Genomic DNA, 12,071 nt, shown 5'->3' with positions numbered 1-12,071 from the left:
TTGACTCTGAGCTGGTGGGTTGAAACTAGTTGTCTCCTATACACAGCTCAGAAATCAAAGGGGGATTCTTGCTCTTCATTCCTTAGCACGCAGAGAAGCAGCATAGAGGCAGTGGTACAGAGTTACTGAGCAGTGAAGATGTGAATCCAGGTCTAAGCTGAGGGAAAAGACTTGCTTGAAGGCTCAACATAATGTCTATGTGTGTCTGCCTGGTTCCTCACTCTGCTCCTCAATCCTCCTCTCCCTTTCCTTTCTATAAAGCATAATTGGAGGTGTACCCGTAAACTTCAGTAGTCTGGCAGTCCATCTCAAGATGAAATTGGTCTGGTTTTTTTTTCCAGAATGGATGGTGAGGTCTCATTAGCTGAGAATGAAGCTGAAATTTCTGAGAGATATATTTCAAAGTTTATTTTAATTTTTTTTTATCTCCTTATATTATTAATTTATGCAAAGTTTGTTGAAAATACAATCCCCATTAAACTGTTTGCAAGCATTTCGTGTCAGATGTTACATCCGTGTCTGAGCTTTTGCCCTTTGCTTTTGTTGATGTGGAGCAATAATGTAGGAATTCTGTCTGATATTCTAGGACTTGTGGTGCTGTCTGGGTAGTTTTTTGGGAGGTTAATTCACACCCATTGATGCACAGAAAATACAAATTTCTTCAAAAAATCAAGATGATGTTAAAGAAAATTGTAGTCTTGTATGGTTGCACATTAATTTTCTTTTAAATGTTTTTCATTTTGTGCCCAGCTCTGGGGCCCAATCCCGTGCAGTGTTCTTCTCGGAGACTAGGAGTATGCCCATCAATTCCCACAAAATACTCATTTTTGCAAAAAAAGATGATGCTGGTAAAAAAATAAATTGGAGTCAGTAAAGCACATGAATTTTTATTTTAAAACAAATGTCACCTTTTATACACATTGAAGTTGAGGGTATGTGCTATGCAGTGACAATAAGTTACTTTCTCCAAACGCATGAAAGCCATGATGCTTCCGGCATTGTCAATTACTAAGTTGCTGAGTTACAGATGAGAAGGAGCTATATAGTGGGACACTTCATACCTTCTACCCTGTCGTTTCTGCGGATGGGGAAATGGTCATTGAGGAGGCTGTAGAGGAGGTGCCTAAATGTCGCCTGGTGTGGAGGTATCCCCAATTAACACCTGGTCGCTTGTGGTGCTTAATCACATTGACTCACTGGGCCTAGTAAGTATTGTAAAGTCCCTGGCTGTAATTACTGTTGTCAATGGTGGAGTGCAACTTTCAGCACAACATCAATACCAAGGAGCGGCCTACAGTCACTGTCTCAGGAGAGTACAAAGCAGGGAGTGCTTTCTCCAAGAAATAACCAGAGCTGCTGCCAAGGCAAATAAAATAATGGGATGCATTACAAGAGACCTTTGTGCTCATACCAAGAATATAGTTTTGCCTCTAGCACGCCCACACTTAGAATACTGGGTACAGTTTTAGTTTCCAGCATATAACAAGAATACAGCTGAACAAGAGCGGGTTCAGAGAAGAGCGACCAAAGTTATTAAGGGAATGGGTGGACTGCAATACAGGTTTCAAATTATTCAGTTCAGAAACATGAAGACTTATGAGCGATCTTATTGTATATAAATTTATGATGGGATAGTACAGAGATCTGTACAATGATCTTTTATAACCTACGCCAGTGACGGGGACAAGGGGGCATCCTCTACGTCTGGTGGAAAGAAGGTTTTATCATAGTCAAAGACAGCGATTCTTTAATGTAAGAGCAGTGAGACTATGGAACTCTCTGACACATAGTGTTGTAATGGTTGATTCACTAAAGTTCTAGGAAGGTCTGGATATCTTTCTTAAAAAAATACAATATTGCAGGTTATCCGTACTACATTCTATGATGGAACGTTGATCCAGGGAACTAGTTTGATTGCTGTATGTTGAGCCGGAAAGTAAGCCTTTGCCCCATGGATTTTTACCTTTCTCTGGATGAACATGTTAGTTTATAGGTTGAATTCGATGGACTTGTCTCTTTTCAAAATTAAAACTATGGCAGCTAGGTTTTTCCCTTCTAGGCTGAACACATGTCATAATTTCTCAAAAGGCAATACAATCCATGTGGTATTGCACCGATTGTGATGAAATTGGACATGTGAGAGTTGAGTTTCCGAGAAAAGAATAACTGGACACATGTTTCCTGGGCACATATTTAACTAACTGAAGACACAACGGAGGAACAGGAGGAGGAGTAGAGAAAGTAGTAGATGAGGATGATGAAGGTGTTGACCAGATTCAACTTAAGGATGCAGCCTGACTACCACAAAGACAAAATCGAGAAGTGGAAGGAGGATGGTTTAAGCCTTTCCTTCCCAAATTAGCAGGTGATATTGCTTCATGTCCTGATGGGTAGCCATAGATCCAAGTGTATTTGAGCCTGGACATACATGACTTTTTTTCCTCTTGCAGAGTGCAAATAAATTAGTTGGCCGGCAATGTTGAAAATGTTTCCCTCATCAAGTAGACCTTGCCACCAGCACAACCAGAGCTTTCAGGCACCGTTGAGCCTCCTCAACCAACAACAGTCTCGGTATCCCCTGCTCCTGTAAAAGAAGCAGATCTGTCTAATTTTGGAAGATCTGTTGACTGAAAGTCGGCTTGGCTCTTTATTGATAATGCACTCAACCCCCTTCACTGATAGAATCACCTTGTAATCACGATCTGGTTCCAGATCTTATCCACCCCATATTTGTCATTATCTTAACTTGACTGGCAGTTGTTTTCATGTGGGAGCTCCTTGCCCCTCCCTGCTTTATTACCACCTCTAGATCTGTCCTGACTCAGAGTGCCATTAACACCTCGACTGCTACTGCAAGTGCCCTTACTATCATGACTGACTGAGTCGGCAACACAGCTGGGGTTTGAATCGTGTCCTCCATCCAAGTACAAAGGCTTACTGTTCATCTCATAAATAAATCAACTAGAGGTTGTTGTGAAATATCTTCTTTAGCCCCTCGAATGCTATTTCTTAGATGTAAAGTGACAGAACAGATAGAGGAGTCATTAATAGAATTGAAAGTCCACAATGTAAAAGATTAACTGTTGTGGAGGCGGATCATGCAGAACACTGACACAAACTGACTGTATCACTGTCAGAGGTAATATCATCCACTGATAATGAGACAAGTGATGTGCCATATACTTCTTCACACTGATACACATGCTGGAAGCAAAGGTGGACAATTTGGACCTGCATTTAGTAGTAGCACTAATACCCAACCAGATAATGCCGGTGGTGGTGATGCTGCTGCTTGCAGCTCCCTCATTCTCAGCTGTGGTGTTTTTTTTATTTTTTAAAGTCTATGTTGACCTCTTTTAACAAGCCTTGTCACAGGTCGACATTGACTTTTAGGATGGCTGCTACCTATAGGTGGCACTAGAGTTTTAGTCCTCTTCCTCTCTGAACAGGCAATTTGCATATTTCCCAGAGGAGCATTGTGATTTAAAAGTTTCCTCATCTTGACATGCTTGACATGTCACTTTCTGCAAGCAGAAACATTACCCCTTGGATCCCGGTCAGACACCTCTCACACAGCCAAACCAGATCTCACACTTTGGACTGATGAAAGGCAGTACCCTGAAACAAAGTGTCTGCAAATTGAGATTCTGCTTTGGCTTTTATCCTAAGTCATATTGCAAGGCTTGTTAAAGGGTCAACATTGACTTTTAGGATCGCTACTTCCTATAGGAGGCACTAGAGTTCTAGTCCTCTTCCTCTCTGAAGAGACAATTGGCTTATGTATTTAAAACACTTTTTGTCAGCCCACTTAAAATGTGGATGTGGCTTTTTAGGAGGGGTTGTGGCTTCCATAGGACGGAGACATGGCTGAAAATATTACAGCATAATAGATACATAAAAGTGACGCACAGTAAGCTGACCAAGAAATGTAAAGTTATGACAAAAGGTGCCTAAAGATGCACCAAATTCATTACCCAGCAAGAGCCACTGTGATAAATGTGGCACATATTCAGACTGTCTAGTGCTGTGCTTTCTGTGTTCTCAGAACTATTAGTGCATTGACATTCCTGAATGATTCCATGAACAGATTATTCACACACACACACACACACACACACACACACACACACACACACACACACACACACACACACACACACACACACACACACACACACACACACACACACACACACACACACGGGCCCATAATAACGATACACATGACAGCCAAGCAAAAGATTGTATCATATATTTGGCTATTTTACGTAAATGGTCCTGATGCTAAAGGGAACATGTGTGAAAATAGCTCAAAACTCATGAATCTTTAGCAAAATTAGCAACTTATAAAAGTTCTAATTGAAAATATTATTGTGTCTTCATGGTTATAGACTACATGCAAAATCTGACGATGATATCTGTATTACATAAATTTATATTGTAATAATCTGAAAGATATGCCCTGCATGTGATATAGAGGTTCTACCTTATTCAGACATCCATTTGTCATGCATGTGTGCTATTGACTTATTTTTTTACAGACTTACCACATGTCCACTATGTCGCTGTTCACATGTCCTTGCTTTTTTTTTTTGTGGACTGATTGTTAATGTAAACATCATGGACGCATGTCGGTTTTTGATCTGAATCACAAATGAAACGCTGATGGTAAAAACTGACAAACTCATCAAACACTGAAGAAAATCTGATCCAAAACACTGATGAAAATTGAAACGTCTGTCTTGCAAACCAGAGAAATCCCTGATGTCAATGAGGCCTATAAATATGAAAATCTGTGATGCATACATTATATTATTTTCTCTTTATGTGCTTTTATATTTTTTTATTGTTTTTTAGCCGTAATGAGCGTAAGGTGCTGTGAAAAGGTGTTATCTGAGCATGTTCGGGTGCTAGCCAAGTGTTTTCGGCGTGCTCAAATAATATGTTTGAGTCCCCGCGGCTGCATGTCTCGCTGCTGTTCGACAGCCGCAACACAGTCAGGGATTGCCTGTTTGTTAGACAATCCATACATGTGTTGCGGCTATCTAACATCCGCAAGAAATGCAGCCGCGGGGACTCAAACATATTTTTCAAGCATGCCTAAAACATTCAGTTAGCACCCGAGCATACTCAGATAACACCTTATCTGAAGCACGTTCGCTCATCACTATTATGCTTGATTATTTTCCATTATTCCTGACTTTACCTAATAGTATTTGTTTTTGTGCTTGACAGAAGAGACATTGAAGAGGCCATGTTCTCGAACATCTTCACGGTCGCATAGCTTCACATCATCCTCCCAAATAAACGTGCAGGGAGTGGATAGTTCAACCCGAGTACTACGGAGTCAATCCAAACCTATGGTATTGCATTTTAACCCTTTAAGGACACCCCCATTTTTTTTTTACTTATTTGTTTTCATGATCACTCTTCCAAAATCAAGCAGTTATTATTTCTCCATTAACCTGGCCAAACAAGGACTGGCCTTTTGCAGGAGTAGTTACAATTTCCATTGCCACCTTTTTGGGATACATATAACTTTTATTTAACTGTTTGTATTGGGAAAGTAAAAAACCACACAGCAATTATGCCATAGAGCAATTGTCATTGTTTTTAATATTTAAAATTTCGCAGCATTCACTTTACGGTATATTAGCATATTACCTTTACACTGCAGGTCATGCAACATACAACATAGTGTGTGTGTATATGTATGTGTGTGTATATATATAATATACAAACACACACATACAGTGTGTACGGGAACTATTCTGACCCCTTTAAATTTTTCACTCTTTGTTTCATTGCAGCCATTTAGTAAATTAAACAAAGTTCATTTTTTTCTCATGTACACTCTGCACCCCATCTTGACTGAAAAAAAAACAGAAATGTAGACATTTTTTGCAAATTTATTAAAAAAGAAAAACTGAAATATCACATAGTCATAAGTATTCAGACCCTTTTCTCAGTATTGAGTAGAATCACCCTTTTGAGCTAGTACAGCCATGAGTCTTCTTGGGAATGATGAAACAAGTTTTCCACACCTGTATTTGGGAATCTTCTGCCATTCTCCCTTGCAGATCCTCTCCAGTTCCATCAGGTTGGATGGTGAATGTTGGTGGACTGCCATTTTCAGGTCTCCCCAGAGATGATCAATTGGGTTTAGGTCAGGGCTCTGACTGGGCCAGTCAAGAATGGTCACAGAGTTGTTCTGAAGCCACTCGTTTGTTATTTTAGCTGTGTGCTTAGGGTCATTGTCTTGTAGGAAGGTGAACCTTCGGCCAAGTCTGAGGTCCAGAGCACTCTGGAAGAGGTTTTCATACAAGATATCTCTGTACTTGGTCGCATTCATGTTTCCTTCAATTGCAACTAGTCATTCTGTCCCTGCAGCCGAAAAACACCCCCATAGCTTGATGCTGCCACCACCATGTTTCACTGTTGGCATTGTATTGGGCAGGTGATGAGCAGTGCCTGGTTTTCTCCACACACATACTGCTTAGAATTATCACCAAAAAGTTCTATCTCATCAGACCAGAGAATCTTATTTCTCATAGTCTGGGAGTCCTTCATGTGCATTTTAGCAAACTCTATGCGGGCTTTCATATGTCTGGCACTGAGGAGAGGCTTCCGTCAGGCCACTCTCCCATAAAGGCCCAACTGGTGGAAGGCTGCAGTGATAGTTGACTTTGTGGAACTTTCTCCCATCTCCCTACTGCATCTCTGGAGCTCAACCACAGTGATCTTTACCTCTTTCACCAAGGCTCTTCTCCCATGATTGCTCAGTTTGGCTGGACGACCAGGTCTAGGAAGACTTCTGGTGGTACCAAGTTTCTTCCATTTAAGGATTATGGAGGCAACTGTGTTCTTAGGAATCTTGAGAACTGCAGAAATTCTTTTGTAATCTTGGCCAGATGTGTGCCTTGCCACAATTCTGTCTCTGAGCTCCTTGGACAGGTCCTTTGACCTCATAATTCTCATTTGGTCTGACATGCACTGTGAGCGGTGAAGTCTTATATAGACATGTGTGTGCCTTTAAAAATCAAATCCTATCAGTTTAGTTAAACACAGCTGGACGCCAATGAAGGAGTAAAGGTACTGTCACACTTAGCGATGCACCAGCTATCCCGACCAGCGATATGACGCGATCAGGATCGTTGGTGCATCGCTAAGTGGTCGCTAGTGAGCTGCTACACAGGCAGATCTCGCCAGCAACATAGCAGGGGTCGGGGGTCGTTGCTTACCTGTCAGACGCGGCGATCCTGACGTCCTCCCGCCCGTCGGTGCCACAGGAAGCTGACGACGAGAAACAGTCCAGGACGTTCCCGCGCGATCAGCGATAACCAGCGGGGGAGCGGTCGGAGGTAAGTATCAGACATAGCGATATCACTAGTAATATCACTATAACGTCACAAAAACCAGTGATGTTATAGCAATATTGCTAGCGATATCGCTTAGTGTGACAGGCCCTTTAGAACCATCTCAACGAGAATCACAAGGAAATGGACAGCATGTTACTTAAATATGAGTGTCTGAACAAAGAGTCTGAATACTTATGACCATGTGATATTTCAGTTTTTCTTTTTTAATGAATTTGCAAATATTTCTTTATTTCAGTTTTTTTAGTCAAGATGGGATGCAGAGTGTACATTAACCCCTTCACCCCCAAGGGTGGTTTGCACGTTCATGACCGGGCCAATTTTTACAATTCTGACCTCTGTACCTTTATGAGGTCATAACTCTGGAATGCTTCCATGGATCCCGGTGATTCTGACATTGTTTTCTCGTGACATATTGTACTTCATGTTAGTGGTAAAATTTCATTCAAATAACTTGCGTTTATTTGTGAGAAAAACGGAAATTTGGCGAAAATTTTGAAAATTTCGCAATTTTCCAACTTTGAATTTTTATGCCCTTAAATCACAGAGATACGGCACACAAAAAACTTGATAACTAACATTTCCCACATGTTTACTTTACATCAGCACAATTTTGGAACCAAAATTTTTTTTTGTTAGGAAGTTATAAGGGTTAAAATTTGACCAGCGATTTCTCATTTTTACAACACCATTTTATTTTTAGGACCACATCACATTTGAGGTCACTTTGAGGGGTCTATATGATAGAAAATACCCAAAAGTGACACCATTCTAAAAACTGCACCCCTTAAGGTGCTCAAAACCACATTCAAGAAGTTTATTAACCCTTTAGGTGCGTCACAGGAATTTTTTTGAATATTTAAAAAAAAATGAACATCTAACTTTTTTTCACAAAAAAAATACTTCAGGTTCAATTTTTTTTATTTTACCAAGGGTAACAGGAGAAATTGGACTGCAAAAGTTATTGTGCAATTTGTCCTGAGTACGCTGATACCTGATATGTGGGGGGGAACGAATGTTTCGGCGCATGGCAGAGCTAAGAATGGAAGGAGTGCCGTTTGACTTTTTCAATACAAAATTGGCTGGAATTCAGATCGGACGCCATGTCACGTTTGGAGAGTCCCTGATGTACCTAAACAGTGTGGAAACCCCCTACAAGTGACCCCATTTTGGAAACTAGACCCCCCAAGGAACTTATCTAGATATGTGGTGAGAACTTTGAACCCACAAGGGCTTTACAGAAGTTTACAGTCATGGCCAAAAGTATTGACACCCCTGCAATTCTGTCAGATAATATTCAGTTTCTTCCTGAAAATGATTGCAAACACAAATTCTTTGGTATTATTATCTTCATTTAATTTGTCTTAAATGAAAAAACACAAAAGAGAATGTAGCAAAAAGCAAAACATTGATCATTTCACACAAAACTCCAAAAATGGGCCGGACAAAAGTATTGGCACCCTCAGCCTAATACTTGGTTGCACAACCTTTAGCCAAAATAACTGCAACCAACCGCTTCCGGTAACCATCAATGAGTTTCTTACAATGCTCTGCTGGAATTTTAGACCATTCTTCTTTGGCAAACTACTCCAGGTCCCTGATATTTGAAGGGTGCCTTCTCCAAATTGCCATTTTTAGATCTCTCCACAGGTGTTCTATGGGATTCAGGTCTGGACTCATTGCTGGCCACCTTAGAAGTCTCCAGTGCTTTCTCTCAAACCATTTTCTAGTGCTTTTTGAAGTGTGTTTTGGGTTATTGTCCTGCTGGAAGACCCATGACCTCTGAGGTAGACCCAGCTTTCTCACACTGGGCCCTAAATTATGCTGCAAAATTTGTTGGTAGTCTTCTGACTTCATAATGCCATGCACACGGTCAAGCAGTCCAGTGCCAGAGGCAGCAAAGCAACCCCAAAACATCAGGGAACCTCTGCCATGTTTGACTGTAGGGACCGTGTACTTTTCTTTGAATGCCTCTTTTTTCTCCTGTAAACTCTATGTTGATGCTTTTACCCTAAAAGCTCTACTTTTGTCTCATCTGACCAAAGAACATTCTTCCAAAATGTTTTAGGCTTTTTCAGGTAAGTTTTGGCAAACTCCAGCCTGGCTTTTTTTTGTCTCGGGGTAAGAAGTGGAGTCTTCCTGGGTCTCCTACCATACATTCCCTTTTCATTCAGATGCCGACGGATAGTACGGGTTGACACCGTTGTACCCTCGGACTGCAGGGCAGCTTGAACTTGTTTGGATGTTAGTGGAGGTTCTTTATCCAACATCCGCACAATCTTGCGTTGAAATCTCTTGTCAATTTTTATTTTCCGGCCACATCTAGGGAGGTTAGCCACCGTGCCATGGGCTTTAAACTTCTTGATGACACTGCGCACGGTAGACACAGGAACATTCAGGTCTTTGGAGATGGACTTGTAGCCTTGAGATTGCTCATGCTTCCTCACAATTTGGTTTCTCAAGTCCTCAAACAGTTCTTTGGTCTTCTTTCTTTTCTCCATGCTCAATGTGGTACACACAAGGACACAGGACAGAGGTTGAGTCAACTTTAATCCATGTCAACTGGCTGCAAGTGTGATTTAGTTATTGCCAACACCTGTTAGGTGCCACAGTTAAGTTACAGGTGCTGTTAATTACACAAATTAGAGAAGCATCACATGATTTTTCGCACATTGCCAATACTTTTGTCCACCCTCTTTTTTATGTTTGGTGTGGAATTATATCCAATTTGGCTTTAGGACAATTCTTTTTGTGTTTTTTAATTTAAGACATATTAAATGAAGATAATAATACCAAAGAATTTGTGTTTGCAATCATTTTCAGGAAGAAATTGAGTATTATCTGACAGAATTGCAGGGGTGTCAATACTTTTGGCCATGACTGTATAACGTACAGCGGTACAATTAAAAAATCATATTTTTTCCACAAAAATGATCTTTTCACCCCAATTTTTATTTTCCCAACGGTAAAAGGACCCTAAAAGTTATTGTGCAATTTGTCCTGAGTACGCTGATACCCCACATGTGGGGGTAAACCACTATTTGGGCGCATGGCAGAGCTCGGAAGGGAAGCAGCGCCATTTGACGTTTTTGGCTGGAATTGAGATCGGACATCATGTCGCGATTGGAAAACCCCTGATGTACCAAAACAGTGGAAACCCCCCACAAATGACACCATTTTGGAAACTAGACCCCCTAAGGAACTTATCTAGATGTGTGGTGAGAACTTTGAACCCCCAAGGGCTTCACAGAAGTTTATAACATACAGCCGTACAATTAAAAAATCATATTTTTTCCACAAAAATGATCTTTTCACCCTCAATTCTTATTTTTCCAAGGGTAACAGGACCCTAAAAGTTATTGTGCAATTTGTCCTGAGTTCGCTGATACCCCACATGTGGGGGTAAACCACTATTTGGGCGCATGGCAGAGCTCGGAAGGGAAGCAGCGCCATTTGACGTTTTTGGCTGGAATTGAGATCGGACACCATGTCGCGATTGGAAAACCCCTGATGTACCTAAACAGTGGAAACCCCCCACAAATGACACCATTTTGTAAACTAGACCCCCTAAGGAACTTATCTAGATGTGTGGTGAGAACTTTGAACCCCCAAGGGCTTCACAGAAGTTTATAATCCCCGGGCGTGAAAATAAAAAATTTGTATTTTTTCCACAAACATGATCTTTTAGTCACCATTTTTTTATTTTCCCAAGGGTACCAGGAGAAATTGGACCCCAAAAGTTGTTTTCCAATTTGTCCTGAGTATGCTGATACCCCATATGTTGGAGAAAACTACTGTATGGGCACACGTCGGGGCTCGGAAGGGAAGTAGTGACGTTTTGGAATGCAGACTTTGATGGAATGGTCTGCGGGTGTCATGTTGCCTTTGGAGAGCCCCTAATGTACCTAAACAGTGGAAACCCCCCACAAATGACCCCATTTTGAAAACTAGACCCCCTAAGGAACTTTTCTAGACGTGAGGTGAGCACTTTGAACCCCCAAAGGCTTCACAGAAGTTTATAATGCCAGGGCATGAAAATAAAAAAATTGTATTTTTTCCACAAACATGATCAATTAGTCCCCAATTTTTTTATTTTCCCAAGGGTAACAGGAGAAATTGAACCCCAAAAGTTGTTGTCCAATTTGTCCTGAGTACGCTGACACCCCATATGTGGGAGAAAACTACTGTATGGACACACGTCAGGGCTCGGAAGGGAAGTAGTGACGTTTTGGAATGCAGACTTTGATGGAATGGGCTGCGGGTGTCATGTTGCCTTTGGAGAGCCCCTAATGTACCTAAACAGTGGAAACCCCCACAAATGACCCCATTTTGGAAACGAGACCCCCTAAGGAACTTATCTAGATGTGTTGTGAGCACTTTGAACCCCCAAGGGCTTCACAGAAGTTTATAATGCCCGGGCATGAAAATAAAAAAATCGTATTTTTTCCACAAACATGATCGATTAGTCGCCAATTTTTTTATTTTCCCAAGGGTAACAGGAGAAATTGAACCCCAAAAGTTGTTGTCCAATTTGTCCTGAGTACGCTGACACCCCATATGTGGGAGAAAACTACTGTATGGACACACGTCGGGGCTCGGAAGGGAAGTAGTGACGTTTTGGAATGCAGACTTTGATGGAATGGTCTGCGGGTGTCATGTTGCCTTTGGAGAGCTCCTAATGAACCTAAACAGTGG

At 41.2% G+C, this 12,071-nt stretch overlaps 1 protein-coding gene across 3 annotated transcripts in view; it reads left to right on the top strand.

Annotated features, from left to right (window-relative positions):
* Positions 1-12,071, top strand: part of ARHGEF6 (Rac/Cdc42 guanine nucleotide exchange factor 6) — a 242,387-nt gene that overhangs the window by 47,271 nt on the left and 183,045 nt on the right. For all 3 annotated transcript variants that reach the window (XM_073543558.1, XM_073543557.1, XM_073543559.1), the window contains exon 4: positions 5,236-5,363. In XM_073543558.1, the coding sequence (XP_073399659.1) occupies positions 5,236-5,363 (128 nt within the window). The remainder of the gene's footprint in view (positions 1-5,235; positions 5,364-12,071) is intronic.

The sequence above is a fragment of the Dendrobates tinctorius genome, unplaced genomic scaffold (assembly GCF_039654945.1).
Source record: "Dendrobates tinctorius isolate UK_male_01 unplaced genomic scaffold, ASM3965494v1 ptg000133l, whole genome shotgun sequence".
Lineage (NCBI taxonomy): Eukaryota > Metazoa > Chordata > Amphibia > Anura > Dendrobatidae > Dendrobates > Dendrobates tinctorius.
This window is presented reverse-complemented; position numbering and strand designations above follow the sequence as displayed.